General features: G+C 45.6%; 3 protein-coding genes across 5 annotated transcripts; 2 read left to right on the top strand and 1 right to left on the bottom strand.

Moving 5' to 3' along the window:
• The first annotated feature begins 1872 nt into the window (after nucleotides 1-1872).
• On the top strand, nucleotides 1873-3222 carry ATP5F1E (ATP synthase F1 subunit epsilon). Its single transcript, XM_015881751.2, has 3 exons — nucleotides 1873-2004; nucleotides 2086-2228; nucleotides 3085-3222. Exons 1-2 carry the CDS (start codon nucleotides 1973-1975, stop codon nucleotides 2207-2209), a joined length of 156 nt encoding a protein of 51 aa, XP_015737237.1. The 5' UTR covers nucleotides 1873-1972; the 3' UTR covers nucleotides 2210-2228; nucleotides 3085-3222.
• Nucleotides 3223-3407: 185 nt separating this feature from the next.
• Nucleotides 3408-9887, bottom strand: TUBB1 (tubulin beta 1 class VI). 3 transcript variants are annotated; one of them, XM_015881743.2, is made up of 5 exons: nucleotides 6941-7326; nucleotides 5654-5762; nucleotides 5369-5479; nucleotides 4151-5243; nucleotides 3408-3600 (listed from the first exon to the last, which is right to left on the bottom strand). In XM_015881743.2, exons 1-4 carry the CDS (start codon nucleotides 6995-6997, stop codon nucleotides 4180-4182), a joined length of 1341 nt encoding a protein of 446 aa, XP_015737229.1. In that variant the 5' UTR covers nucleotides 6998-7326; the 3' UTR covers nucleotides 3408-3600; nucleotides 4151-4179. The 3 variants fall into 3 exon arrangements, with proteins under 3 accessions (XP_015737229.1, XP_015737231.1, XP_015737228.1); XM_015881745.2 differs by lacking the exon at nucleotides 6941-7326 and adding an exon at nucleotides 9513-9887 and having other exon boundaries at nucleotides 3408-5243; XM_015881742.1 differs by having other exon boundaries at nucleotides 3408-5243; nucleotides 6941-7322.
• Nucleotides 9888-9946: 59 nt separating this feature from the next.
• Nucleotides 9947-14577, top strand: CTSZ (cathepsin Z). The gene is made up of 6 exons (XM_015881749.2): nucleotides 9947-10124; nucleotides 10359-10522; nucleotides 11804-11983; nucleotides 12571-12721; nucleotides 13012-13174; nucleotides 13678-14577. Exons 1-6 carry the CDS (start codon nucleotides 9988-9990, stop codon nucleotides 13789-13791), a joined length of 909 nt encoding a protein of 302 aa, XP_015737235.1. The 5' UTR covers nucleotides 9947-9987; the 3' UTR covers nucleotides 13792-14577.
• The last annotated feature ends 919 nt before the right edge of the window (nucleotides 14578-15496 follow it).

Consider the following 15496-nt stretch of genomic DNA (forward strand, 5'->3'; position numbering starts at 1 on the left):
TCTCTACACCCTTCACAGATGTCTCCAACGTCTCCTTCCAGGATTCTCCGTCCCTCACTCCCTCGGTACCTTTGGACATTTCTAACCTCACAACTTTAGTTCCCACAGATGTATCCACTCTGACATTTCTGGATGTTGCTAATCGCAGCTCTTCAGCTTCTCTTGATCTCTGTATTTAACTCTTTTAATATATCCTTCCTTCTCTCTGTGAACTCACTGTACCCTTCTAAGCTTCCCTCCTCTTTAAGTTGTTTCCTATGCCTCTACAAGGTTTTATCTGCAGGGAGATCCGGTACAAATACATTCTAGCATTTAAACAAATTGAACAGGGCTTGAAAACAGTTTGTAAACTCTGTAATGGTGCCTTGTTTACAGCTTTATAAACATCAACGTATACCCAGGAATTTTTGTAGAGCTCAATTTCAGACATTAATTTAATTTCCATTCTGTCTCTCCAAACGATTTAACTTTTAATTCATTCTGAGAATTCGTCTTTCAAAATCTACACATAGTAAATAAAGCAAAATGTGCAAATAATCGCACCCACATCGTGTATCTCCAAAACAGACTGAAACCTGAGTGCACAGAACTGCAGAGCCATTTCACATGGAGAAACAGGGAGAGAAGATGTGGTGGGGGGAAAAAACAGCTGATTAAAAGGAGGAGCGGGTGAGTTCAGGTGGGGAGAGGGAGCAGAGGGACTTACAGCAGGAACCTGGTGTCAGTTTCAGCTACGAGAACTTCTGTTCAGCTGAGCCACGTTTATGGCCTGGGCAGCTCACGAGGCTTGAATTGCTGGTCCAGACGGAAGGAACTGCTGTAGGAAACACTGATTTCAGCACAACAATGAGTGAGATCTCAGCAGAGACAGCAACTGGCGAATAAGGACAGGAAGTTCTGCCTTCTACTCTCCCTTCCTGATTGCTGTTCCTATTAATTACACTAATAAAGTCATCTCCTCTTACTGGCTTATTGTATCCTGGAGACAGATGACAATGAACCTGGTGAAAAACTGTATTTTTTTTTCCCTGTAAATCTATACTGTCATCATTATTGTACAGACTGATAGTTGCAATGGCCCTGAGCTGAGATCTCTAATAAAGAAAATTAATCTGTGCTTTAAATCATTACCATCAGTCCAACCATCACCGTGCAGTGATGGCAGCACGCTGTGATCCCAAAGGAGGCTGCACAGAGGACAAAGTCAGCCCAGGACCCACAAAGCTGCCCAGGAGCCCAGCAATGTGACGGGGTTTGGCTTTAGAAAGGAGATGTAGGGAAAGAGAATGAGACGTGTAACCTCTTACCTGAACTCCTGGATCACACAGAGCAGAGCTCACATGGAACCGACACACGGACTCTGTGACCAGCAGGACAAGCCCTGTGCCCGTATCACACAGAATCACAGAATGATCAAGGTTGGAAAAGACCTAGAAGCTCATCCAGTCCAACCATCACCAATATTTCCCAGTTAAATCATATCCCCCAACACAACAACACATAGGACCCCAAAAGGACCCCATAAAAACCCTATAAAACCCCATAGAAACCCCATAAACCCAGAAAGGACCCCATAAAGACCCTATAAAACCCCATAAAAACCACTAAGGACCCCATAAAGACCACATAGGACCCCAAAAGGACCACAAAGGACCCATAAGGAATCACAGAACGATCAGGTAAATCCCTGTACCCGTATCACTGATGGCGCCCGGAGGCCTCCGCCCCGGGTCACGCACACGCGTATTCGCGCTCTCCGTCCAGCCTGCTGATTGGTCGCTACCAGAGGGCGGTGACTGGAACTAGCGCAAACTACCAGTTACCATTGGCCAGTTTCCATGAGGTAACTCGAATTCCGATTGGAATAAAGATCACTCTTGGTTGCTGATTGGCTAGCGGGCAGCAGGGCGGTGTTTCCTGTTCCTGTGGGCTCTGACCTCGGTAGCGCAGTGTCGGTCCGTCCATTGCAGCCATGGTGGCGTACTGGAGGCAGGCCGGGCTCAGGTACGGCCGCGGTCACTGAGGGCAGATCGCTGCCGTTACATTGTCCGCTTCATTCTCCTCCTTTTTCCCTTCTGTTTGCAGCTACATCCGCTACTCCCAGATCTGCGCTCAGGTTGTCAGAGCGGCCATGAAGCCTCAGTACAAAGCTGAGGCCGAGAGGGCGGCGACGGCGTCCGTGAAAACAGTGAAGGTCAAGAAGGAATAACGGGAGGAACCGGCGGAGGGTGAGGAAGGGACGGGGCTGGGCCGGGATCAGTGCGGGGCTGTGGAGGCCTTACAGTGATGGGGCTGCCCATAAAGCACAGCCCGGTACCTGTCCTGCAGCTCATCCAGCTGGCAGCAGCTCTTGGTTTTATACAAGTTGTTTTAATTATGATCAGGAATGATGGTGTTACACAGCCAGAAAGAAAGAAGTGGTGATAATTTGTGGAGCCCTCAGTATAAAAAAGACATGGAGATTTTGGAAAGGGCCACAAAGATGATCAGGGGGCTGGAGCAGCTCCCCTATGAGGACAGGCTGAGGGAGTTGGGTTTGTTCAGCCTGGAGAAGAGAAGGTTGCGGGGTGACCTCATTGCAGCCTTTCAATACCTGAAGGGAACTTACTGCCAGGAGGGGAGTAAACTCTTGGAAAGGGCTGACAATAGCAGGACACGGGGAAATGGTTTTAAGTTAAAAGAGGGAAGATTTAGGTTGGATGTTAGGGGGAAGTTCTTCACTAGGAGAGTGGTCAGGCCCTGGAACAGGCTGCACAGGGAGGTTGTGGATGCCCCGTCCTTGGAGGTGTTCAAGGCCAGGTTGGACGGGGCCATGGGCAACCTGATCTATGGGGTCTCTATGGGGATCTATGGGGTCTCCTGGGCAACCTGATCTAGTAAATGTGTATGTTTGGTGGCCCTGCCAGGCAGGGGGTTGGAACTACATGATCCTTGAGGTCCCTTCCAACCCGGGTCATTCTGTGATTCTGTGAACTTTAAATGTTGGACAGATCTATTGTTGATGTGAGAATAAGTTTTGTGCTGCTTGAAGTCTGCCTGCGTGTGTTCTCTCTTGAATTAATTTGTATTTTAAATCTCTCATAGGAACTGCTCTGGATGCTGAACAGCAGAGTGCAGGCTGCAGGCAAGCTCAAGGCTGCAGTATAACATCAATGTTAACTGTAAAGTTTGCCCTTGTATATAAATCAGCATGTGAATAAACTTCATTGCTGAATAAACAAATGAATGTGTGGCAGCTGTTGTTCCTTTTGAAACAAAGTCCTCCCTTATGCTTATCTTTCATGTGTGTTAAAATAGATGACTTTTATCACACTACCATTTGTTAGCAACAGATATTTACTGTCAAGGCAGATCTTGGATTTCATGCTGATGTTTCAGGTCTATTAATAAAAGAGATAGAACTTCTGTTTAAATTTTTCAAGTGTTGCAGTATTTTACAGAACGCCATATATTTTTATTTCAAGGAATATTATAAACGCACTGTTCAGTCGGTGGCTGTGGAAGGCATGTTTTTCTTCCTCGAGGTGTTTTTCTCGTTTAGTGATTGCCATTGAACTCACATCACTTATTGAGCTGCAAACCACTCCATCTGTTGCTGTACTGAGTAACAGGGAGGAAATTTACAATAGTTACTACATAGAAAGAGGGAAACAAAACCCAGAACACCACACCAGAACTGTTAAACACTGTTTGCAATGTGGAATGCGAGTATAACTGAAGCTATAGTTTGAAACTGAAATAAACCATAAAATGAGTACAAGCTCTGCAGTAATGCAAACCAGCAGCGTGACAGGGCTGCTAACATAGAAAAATAATAATAGAAAATAAGGAAATTCAATGAGTTTATAACATCATCTGCTATTGTTTGTGATCCCAATAGACACACACAGGCTGTATAGTACATGCAGCATCTAGCAATAATATTCCAGAAGAGAATACATTTACAAGACTGTTACAAGGGAACCTGTCTTCATAGTGGATCTTTTCTGGGAGTGATTTAATGTCGACAGGGAAGTAGAGCACACCTGCTGTTCATTTCCAAAGCACTGTACTGTAATTTTGGAGAGGAAAACTATCTTAAGGAAGGTGTTACTTCTGATATGCGGCTTGTGGCTAATGCTTTTCCTTTAGTGCATGACAACAGGCTTACTTGGAGAATGTTCTATACTGCCATTGTTTTTATGTTTCCTTTTCTGGGCTTGCTTCCACTTCTTCATATTCCTCAACATCTGCAGTGGCATCTTGGTACTGCTGGTACTCAGAAACAAGGTCATTGGTGTTTCCCTCTGCTTCAGAAAACTCCATCTCATCCATGCCTTCCCCAGTGTACCAATGGAGAAACGCTTTTCTTCTGAACATAGCTGAAAACTGTTCGGAAACCCTGATGAAGAGCTCCTGAATGGCCGTGTTATTGCCAATAAAGGTAGCTGCCATCTTCAGTCCTCGTGGCGGTATGTCACACACAGCCACTTTGACATTGTTAGGGATCCACTCCACAAAGTAGGAGCTGTTCTTGGTCTGGACGGACAGCAACTGTTCATCCACTTCTCTGGTAGACATCCGGCCTCTGAAGATGCACGCCACAGTCAAATAACGCCCACGACGGGGGTCACAGGCTGCCATCATGTTGCGTGCATCAAACATCTGTTGAGTAAGCTCTGGCACTGAGAGGGCTCTGTACTGCTGGCTACCTCGCGCTGTTAGTGGAGCAAAGCCTGGCATAAAGAAATGCAGGCGAGGAAAGGGCACCATGTTAACAGCCAGCTTCCTCAGGTCTGCATTCAGCTGACCGGGAAAACGGAGTGAGGTGGTAACACCGCTCATGGTCAGGGACACCAAGTGATTGAGGTCCCCATAGGTGGGATTGGTGAGCTTTAAAGTTCTAAAACATATGTCGTATAGTGCTTCGTTGTCGATGCAAAAGGTTTCATCTGTATTCTCTATTAGTTGATGGATGGAGAGGATGGCATTATAGGGCTCTACAACTGTGTCGGATACTTTGGGTGAAGGAACAACGCTGAAAGTGTTCATAATTCTGTCGGGATATTCCTCTCGGATTTTGTTGATGAGGAGCGTGCCCATACCTGAGCCTGTACCACCACCAAGCGAATGGATCAGCTGGAATCCCTGCAGGCAGTCACAGCTCTCACACTCATTCCTGACCACATCCATGACATTTTCAATCAGTTCAGCTCCTTCTGTGTAATGGCCCTTAGCCCAGTTGTTTCCAGCACCTGAATTACCTGGAAGCAGAATTACAGAAAGGACAACCACATTAACAAGAGTAGGCTTTTTTCTTTTTAAGAGAGGTAAAGGCAAGTTGGGACCGTTAGCCTCGGTTTGTTTGCTAACAGCATGCTGTACATACCATGGATAAAATTGTCAGGTCGAAATAGTGGGCCTATTTTGCTAGATCGTACGCTGTCCATTGTCCCAGGCTCCAGGTCCACCAAGATAGAACGGGGCACAAATTTATGGGCTAGAAAAAAGAAAACAAACAACTACTGTTACAAATAAGAGACAGGATTATAATGTATTCCAAAGAATCCAACCCACCCACAGGTTTTGGGGAAGGAATCTCTTTAATTCTATTAATTTTTTAACCTCCCTGTTGGCCCTGCAAATTGCTGACTCCCCATTGCTGTGCACTTACAATAAGCCTCGTTGAAGTACACGTTAATTCGCTCAAGCTGCAGCGATGCATTCCCACAGTAGTTTCCAGCAATATCGATTCCATGTTCATCACTTATCACCTCCCAGAACTGGAAAAAGAAAGAGGTTCAAAGTCATAATTAATACATTTTTTCAGGGCAATGTGTGCAGCAGGGGTGTCTGTCATGTATGAGTGGGGCTGTGGCATGGCCAAGCTGCCTCAGGCAAGTACTTTTTATCTTGACGTTCATATGGCTGCCCTGTGCTGGGGCTCTTATCTTGGAGCTGCCATAGCGGTAATGTAGACCCACCCAGTGACTATAATGACCCAGCTATTCTAACTTTAAAGGTCTTTTGGTTTAACTTCCAGTCTCATTTTAACCATACAAACACAACACTGCCAACATGTGCCTGGTATGTTTTTGTATTGTGTGCTTTCATATAGGTCTTGTTAGACCTAAGTGGTTCCCAGGGCAAATACAACAGAAAAATGATTAACTGTTCAAAATGGCTGCACTTAAACTGTCTAGCATTACGTTTCCTGGCCATCCACAGCTTCATGTGTCAATAAAAGAAACCAAGGTGAGATTTGTGAGAGCAAGAAGTGGAGGAAGAACACAATGGAACAACACTTCAACTACCACGCTACCACCATAAGATGCTTTAGACATCAAACAGCACAAAGCAACGTTTGGGCTTTTTTCCTCCTTGTACATAAAGTCAGCAGTGACTGACCTCTCTAAACCCCTGTTTCACCTACAAAAATGCACTCCAAATGGCACAGCTGTCTCTCTAAGCAGGCAGGAACCCTTCACTTAGCAAAGCCTCATTGTACACTGATAGCACAGGTCACTCTGCAGAATAATACAGTCCCACACCAATGATCATAATGTGGCAGTCAGTGCTGTGCACCTGAACTAAAGTACTGCCAGGGCAAATTTACAGTCCAGAAATCACTGGCTCCTTCACTTGTCCTGGTCATTTGCAGGCTGGATTAATGCTCCTGGGAGCACAGTCCCAGCAGTAACACTCTGGAGCACTTACAAACACTGTACTGCAGTTATTGCAGATGTTTCACTCTTTGAGTTTCAACCTTTGCATGAAGAGCAAGTCCACCTTACTGTGTTTACATCAAAATACTCATGATCACGGCTGGCATTTTCTTCATCCTATCCCTGAGTCAACAAAGTAACTGTCCCTCCTTCAAAATCCCCATCTGTAACAATGTTTGACTTGGTAGCAATGATAGCACTTATTCCTAATTAGTAATATTGAAAGGAGACCATACCTTAGCTCCAATTTGGTTTCCACACTGGCCAATCTGAAGGTGCACGATCTCACGCATTTTGTGCAGTTTAACTGTTGGTAGCTACAACTCAGCACAGGTTTTCTATCCGCAGGCCCTGGGAGAAGCCCTCGTTCTGCTGCTGTATCAGCTGCACCCAGCACAGTCTGCCCCTCAGGGCCCTTTTATACTGCGGGGACTGTCACTCAGCCAGCAAGGGGTGTAGCTGACTCCGCACAAGTGGCTCATCAGATGTTTCACAAGGAGGCAAAGCACCTACTCACTGCTTGGAAGAGACCGTTGTCACATACACACAACACTGAAGTCCAGTTCTTTGTGCAGCAGCGTGACTCAAGGCTGTGCACACCGTATTTGTGCATAAATACTTTATGCATATCATACGTAGAAATACATATTCATGCAGAAAGAGTACAGCCCAAAACGAACAGCGCTAAGTACCTCAGCTCTACCACATAAACTGTACACATAATGAAAGTCACACTGTGCAACATCCATAATAAAAACAATAACAGCTCCCGAGCATTAACTCCCTATAACGACAACACCAGCACACTGCCTGGCAAACCTGCAGTTCACTTTGAAGCATTATTTGCAGTGCACAACTGCATGAAGAAGAGGAACACAGCCAGCAAGAAAAAGTACCTTGTAAGACCTGAACATCACAGCACACTCCCAGTTCCCCACATGCTGCTCAAACATTTAATAAGAATCCATAATTTTCAGCCAATCTGAGAAGTGGATCAACCAGTGATTAACTCGCAGACGCTCTCTCTGTTCTCACTCCTCCCTCCCACCACTAAGAAGGCCAATATTGCTTATAGAACTTTTCTTATTTCTTTGTATCTGAGGGGTAGCATCGGAATTTTCCAGGAAAACACTAGAGTGAAACACCAGTTCCAGTGCAATTATAATGCCCACAGTGCAAAATGCTTTGCTGCACTTGAGGAAATAATACAAGGCTGAGTGAAACGTTACAGGTTGCCTGCTGATAAACAGGGCCAATATCATCGAGCAGCAGAAGCCCAGGATGGACTGTCTTCTGGAAACACAGCACTTTGTTTGTGTCATCTGACTGCCGCTGCTTTGCAAGTGTTATTTTTAAGGACAGGAGGAAGAACTATAATTAGGAAAAGCACTTTGGGTTATTTTGAAGAGATGGCACTGGAAGGACTGGGCTTTTTGAAAGTAACTTTTACCACATTATGGGTTCCCCGTGATAAGGAATCCACGAGCTTTCATTTTGTTACAAGAGAAAAATCAATGGGCTGCAGACTTCCCCACCACAGCTGACTTCCACTTTTCCCACCAGCCAATGCAGGAGCAGATAACTACTGCTAAGACAAAGTTTAGCACCACAAAAAGGAGCTAGGAAATGCCCTGTCACCCCCTGCCAAGCTATAAATTGTCTTCATTAAAAGCAAGATCTATAACTGAGGTCAAGGCTGTGCCCACCGCCCTTTGGTGCAGAGGCTTTTCCCAACATGCAGCCTGACCCCACCCCAGCTCCGTGCCCTTCTGTTGGGTTCTGACTGGGGGCTGCAAGGACCCAAGTGGTCAGACAGCAACTAAAATATCCAATGTATTAATTTATAATAGCTACAAGTAATGAAGATGCCAAAGACCCCAATTCTTTGTCCAAAATGTTTGGCAACATAATTTCATCAGCGCTCACTGGTGGCATTTCACAAGCACAGAGGAAGAAAAAAAAAAGGAAGTGAAAAAAATATGCAATATACAATCACGAAACATTGCTTTCTGTCTCTTGCTAATAATAGCTCCTGGGAGTCATGTTCCTCCTCTGAAGCAATTCCTAACGCAGTCTTTATGATTACTGTATGTGACACGAGGTTCCCCAGTGCTTTGAAGTGGTTTTGTGCCTCTTTTCTGGCTCTTCCCTAGGAGAGAGAGTCCCTATGCGGCCCCGCATCTCTCTTCATACCAAACCTGTATGAAAAGCATGTTCCTGTGTAGGTTTGTTTGTTTGCAGGTCTGCCATGCTTCACTGCAGAGAAGCCCCAAGCCTGTCAGCTGCACAAACACACACTTCCCAGGGACAGCCATGTGAACGCGTGCTGCTGCAGATTAGCAGCGTGTGTCACAAGGGAAAGAGCAGGACGTGGTGGTAGGGTTGGTTCTGAGCAACTTTTGGCACAGCAGAGATTAGGGGCAGCTCGGCACCGAGCCCAGCTGTTACAGCCTGTCCCACAGCTCCCGTTATCAGCCTGACCAGCAGAGCGGGCCCAAGATACCACAGCGTGGTGATGGGCGTAAGGAAGGACCACAACCAACCCATGTTTGTGGTTGCTGGGTTGGGTGGCAGTTTTTGTTTTGTTTTGTATTTTTCTGGCTTATTTTTTTCACTTTCCACCACTCCAGCACACATTAGCAACAAACCCCCCACACAGGGGGCATTCTATGATTCTGGGATGCCTTTTTGTTTGTTTTTTTTTTACAGAGTTTCCTTACAAGGAACCAGTTTTTTCACGGTAGCAGAGATTATGTTTTAAATTTGAAATGAAGAGCCACAAACGACATCCTCAGCGCTGTAACTCACCTTATCCCTGTCCCAGCCGGTCCGTCCTTCCCTGGGGCTCTCTCAGACCTGGCTCCATTGCTGGGCAGGCAGTCACGGCTCAGTCACACAGACCCGGCTTTGGGCTGCAGGGGGGGTTCAGAGACCCGGCTCCTCCTGCCACAGCCCCGCTCTCGCTCTGCTCTTGGTTTTGTCCCCTTTCTCCTCAGCGCCTCCGTTTCTCTGACCATTAAATGAGGATGATCGTCCTCGGACCTTTTGCAAAACGCGCTGAGGACTGAGGAGGAGCTGCCTGTGAGCTACTAACCATACTAACTAAGCACAGCGGGTCAGCTGGAGGCCCCCAGCAGCACAGCCTCACATCTCAGCCCATCTCACGACCACCCCCCCAGCCCTACACAGCCCATGTAACCGAGCGGCTCCGCCCCGCCCCGCCCCGCCCCGTCTCTCCGCCCCTCCTGCCGGCGCTGCGCTTGGTTCCGTGGTGCCGCTCATCATGGCCGGTCCGGCGCGGCGCCTCGCGGCCTTTGTGCTGCTGCTGTGCGGCTGCCTGAGCTCCTGCCGGGCCGGGCTGTACGTCAAGGAGGGGCAGCACTGCTACAAGCCGACCCCGCGCAGGACGCCGGGGCTGAGGTGAGCTCTGCCGAACCGGCGGTACCGGGACCGAGCGGCACCGAGGCGCTGCCGGAGCTGCGGTGTCACGGGGCTGAGGGAAGGTCAGCGCCGGGCCGGGCCGTTACGAAATGCTGTGAAGTGCCGAGTTGGGGTTTTGTTCTGGTGTTTTTGTTGTTTGTTTTTGGTCTCTGAATCCCTTTAGTTTACACGAGGATACGATCAGCCAGAGCCGCGCTTCTTGTCTCCGTACAGAACATACCCCCGGCCTCACGAGTACCTGGACATCGCCAAACTCCCGCAGAGCTGGGACTGGAGGAACGTCAATGGCATCAACTACGCCAGCACCACCCGCAACCAGCACATCCCGCAGTACTGCGGGTCCTGCTGGGCACACGGCAGCACCAGCGCACTGGCAGGTCCTGACACCAGCCAACACCCTGCCCTGAGCAAAGGCCGCTTGGTTTGAGCTTAGAAAATAGCTGATAGCAGAGCAACCAGAGATTGTGTGAGGGGGGAACACCGGGATGGTTCAAAAGCTGTTTGCAGAAGGATTGTATCCGTAGTGCCTGCAGAGCTGCTATCTAGAGTAGGAATCTAGTGTTCTGCTGAAGGAAGCTTATAAACAGGAGGGAGACTGTTTACATGGCCTTTAGAGTAAAAAGACAAGGGGGAATGGTTTTAAAGTAGAAGAGGAGAGATTCAGGTTAGATGTTAGGGGAGGAATTTTCACTCGGAGCAGTGAGGCTGTGACAGTCCTGCCCAAAGATCTGGGTGCCCCATCACTGGGGACTCCCTGGGGACTCCCAGAGCCAGGCTGATATGGTGGGTTGGAATTGGATGGGCTTTAAAGTCCCTTCCAACCCAACCTGTTCTGTTATTCTTCTTGGAGGGGCACCGAGGGTAGAAGCAGGTACAAAAGCAGTCAGTGTGTCCCCATCCCTTTGTTGGTAGCTCAGCTAAGGCAGCAAAGGGCCCTGCTGTGCTGCTCTGAGACATGAGGAAATGAAAGAAGTTTCCACTTCTGGGAAGGGCCCTGTTATTCAAATGAACTGACTACCAGAGCATGCAGACAGAGCTCTGTCAAAGTGTAGCTAAATGTCACAGGTCTAATAGGGTTAGAAAAGCTGCAACAGTTGTGTCAGTTGAGATTGTTAATGCCCTGTGGAAAGCACCTTGTAAATACTGATTAGGAAGCCTTTCTGCCAGGTAAGTGGCTATTTCAGACAAAATAAGGCAGCAGGATGGCAGTACCCATCTGAGACAGCAGAATGGTGAGATGTTTACACAGCAGCTTCTTCTGGAAGTTACTTCTGGGAGTTCTTGAACTGCTTTAAGCTCGTGACTGCTGTTACCTGGAGCCAGACAACTGGGCTGCATGGGCTTATGACTAGCACGCTGGTTCCATGATTTGTATTTTGATTTGAATTAAGAGCTCCAGGGCACTTCAAGGGTTTGAACAGATCTTATTATCTGCATATTTTTGCTGAGCTTCTAATGGAAAAGGCTTGTAATGAAAGCCCACAATCACTCAGCCTGCCCTGTGCTATGTGCCTTGCTGCAGTTGAGCCTTTTCCAACCACAAACACTGCTGCCTACAAGTAGTTACAGGTTCGGTGAAGGAGACTGTTTTAACACTAGATGCAACGTGTAACAGCCCACATGCTCCACTAACAACTACCTACTGCTTATACTTGCAGATCGAATCAACATAAAGAGAAAAGGTGCGTGGCCTTCTGCCTATCTCTCAGTGCAGAATGTGATTGACTGTGCTAACGCAGGATCCTGTGAAGGTGGAGACCACACGGGTGTCTGGATGTACGCCCACGACCACGGGATTCCAGACGAGACCTGTAACAACTACCAGGCTAAGAACCAAAGTAAGATGCCTGTTTGCTTTGTGGTGGGGTTTCAGGCTGAATGTAGAAGATCCTGATCATTTCCTGGCTTTTCCATTACTTGTCCCTGCCTTTCAGCATAGCACCTGCTGCCTGACTAACAGAACAGGTTTCTGTGCCTTCTACTCTAGTTAGACAGCATAACATGAACCGTGTCCAAACAAGCTAAACCACCTAAACTGTCTAAATTTAATCTCTTCAGTCTGTGATACATAATCTCTAATGTACCAAGAGACGTAGCAGTCCCTTCTCAGCCTAAAAAAAGAAGAAATTAAATGTTTGTTCTAGTATTACTGGAGTGGTTTCTGTTTCTATAGAGAAGCACACTTCATCATCAAAGCACTTGTGCCTATTTGGAAAAGAACAGTAACTGATGATGATAAAGGCTCCAAGTATAATTACCAGAAAAACAATTAGTTCATTAGAGACACGTATCAGCAATTTTTCCTTATAGGATCTTCCTCAAATTAAGCATAAAAGGGAAAAAAATAAACGAATCTTAGTATGGTATCATTAATTCACTTGAAGAGAATAATTCTCTTGTGGCCATTCTCTCTTTTACTTTGCAGAGTGCAAGAAGTTTAACCAGTGTGGAACATGTGTCACGTTTGGAGAATGCCACGTGATTAAGAACTACACCCTCTGGAAAGTTGCTGACTACGGTGCTGTCAGCGGAAGGGAAAAAATGAAGGCAGAAATCTATGCTAATGGACCAATTAGGTAAATAAATACATGTCTATTAAAAGGTAGAAATAAATAAGGAAAATGTTCATGTGTTAGTAATATTGGACTGAAATATCTGGAACTCGGTCTAATGACTGAAGTGAATTTCTGCCCTCTAGCAGTTGGTAGCAGCTCTGCACTGATGCTCACTGCAGCTCGTTTGTAGATAAACTGAGCTCTGGAGTCAAAATGCAAAATAAAAAGGGGTGATTTCTTTGTTTTTCCTTTTTAGCCAGGCCTCCAACCTGCTTCCTGTCTATAAAGGTGTTTGCTCTGTTTCATTGCAGCTGTGGTATAATGGCTACTGAGAAGCTGGATGCTTACACTGGAGGACTCTATATGGAGTACAACCCCTCACCCACAGTGAATCACATTGTATCCGTGGCTGGCTGGGGTGTAGAAAATGGAACAGAATACTGGATTGTTCGTAACTCGTGGGGTGAACCCTGGGTAAGGAAACACGGGGAGAAAGATGCTTGCAGAATTACCTTAGAGGAACAGTGGAGTTTTCTCCTCTCACAGAGGTAGTTTTTCTACTTGCAAAAGCAATTTGTAGCTACATAAAACAAAACTTTCTTTGAACTCCATTTTCAGTTAATTAAAAATGGGAACTACCTGAGCTGAGGGCTGAGATACTTGGCCAAAGGCACTTAGCTAACATCTGCTCAATCTCAAGCACTGCCCCTTGTTGGGCATTCGCCATCTGTTACAGGCAGCTGTATAGGTTGGCTGTAAGCAAAAATCAAGTCTTGTATATAGGATATTTATCTGAAAGGGATATCAATTCACCTTGAACAAGATTGTCCTGTGAACCTACTGCAGTGCTTCTTTAGTTAATTTCTAGGTTCGCTTCTAGATCATTCCCATTTAGAAAACAGAACAGATTCAGTAGCATAACTGTGTTTTCAAAGTGAGTATCTCTGCTTATACTGATGCAAATTAATTCTCTACAGGGTGAAAGAGGGTGGCTGAGAATTGTGACAAGTGCATATAAAGGTGGAAGAGGAGCAGAGTACAATCTTGCTGTTGAAGAGGACTGTGCGTACGGAGATGTTATACTTCCTTGATTCTACACTCCACATCTTCCTTTTTTTTTCCCCAATAACTTTGGAATCATCCCAACAAAACCCTGATCTGCTTAAAGAATAGCCCCAAACTTCCACAGCACAACCCCATCATGCTGTTATGCAAAACTAGTCCAGGTAATACCACACTGAGTCTCCAAAGTAAAACCAATACAAAGCTGCCTTCAGATAATTACTCAGAATTTAAAAATTAAAGAAGTAATTCACCTATGAAGGTTCTCTGCCTTGTTGCACAGTATTGTAACCATGCTCTCTTCCAGAAGCTGTATGTAAATCCTGGTGTGTGTATATATACTTTTAAATAAATACAAATTATGTAGTGTACTGGGACAGGAAAAGGGTACACAGTATTTGGGTCTAGAGCTTATACCAAAGTAACAATTGCATGGTATTTGCTTAATACTTTGTTTTTAAATCTGCATAAACTGAAGTCTGGACATGATATACTCAAAAACTAAATCCTCCCAGTGAGAAAATGTTTCTGTAAGTCTCATTGCTTTTATCCAGCCAAGGCAATAACAGGGCTTAAATCTTATATTTGCTCTAATTCCTTGCCTTAATTTATGACTGGCTCTGGTATTTTGTTTCTAGAGAGGCAAAGCATAAATTGCTACAAGCCAGAGCTCTCCTCCTGTTCACTAATATGAGGAAAGGCCATAAATTCTATTCCCTAAAACTGAGTCAATTACTAAGTGGCAATCAGTGCCGTATCAAGCATCACTAACTGGCATTGTTAATTGTATGTAATAAAATGACAGTATTACCTTATGTGATTGTATGTAATTTTAAGAGTTTCTTAATACTTGTTTATTGCTGTACCTAACAAGAAGTCTTACGCGGCAGACTAATTAGCTGAGGTGCTAATTAGTACTGCTTTAATTGAACTTGTGAGACGGCCACAGTATGCGGTGACTATGATGTTTTGTAAAACACCTCAAGTGAAGTTATATTACACACACTGGAGCTTGAGCTACAGCTGAGGAGGAAACTGCCAAGGGATAACCACGGAACAAAGAAACATTCTGCTGGTGTACAAGACAACTCAGTAACTGATCTCAAAAAAATACTGTGAATCAAACTAACCTATGAATTATGCCTCACTCAGGCCTACAGGTAAGTTACAGCTTTTTACTCATCTAGACAAGAAGCAAAACAGTTTCCGCCATCTGTTACCTCTCAGTGGGTAATTTCTGCAACTTACCTTGGCTTTATCTGTCAAACCAGAGGAGTCTGCTCATCATCAGAAGTCAGGGCTGGCAGAGTGGTGAAGACCCACAGATGAATAAGGCTGCTCTAGAGTCAAGGGTGAAATTAAGATTGTTTTGCTGTTCCGATTCTCTTTGGTATCTAAGAACATGTTTTAGGCTAGAGATTAGGCCATGTTCCATCAGGCTGGGATACTTCAAAGCCTGTCTCTTTCCTACATATAAGAACTGTACTCAAAACATCAGGTGCTGATCACCCACCATTCAACTCTTCAGCATTAAAGATCTGGGATAGACATTTTAACTCTAGACAAAAAGACAACCAAGAATCTCACAAAGTGTGTTGGTTAGTTCCACCTGCCTCTTTGCTTTACCTTAGTAAAGCGACTTCAGAGTGCCACTAAGGATTAAAGCTGTTGAACTGTAGTGCCTATTGTAAGTTAATTCTCAACCAGCAGAAGAACAAGGGAGCGTAACAGTAC

The sequence above is a fragment of the Coturnix japonica genome, chromosome 20 (assembly GCF_001577835.2).
Source record: "Coturnix japonica isolate 7356 chromosome 20, Coturnix japonica 2.1, whole genome shotgun sequence".
Taxonomy (NCBI): Eukaryota; Metazoa; Chordata; class Aves; order Galliformes; family Phasianidae; genus Coturnix; species Coturnix japonica.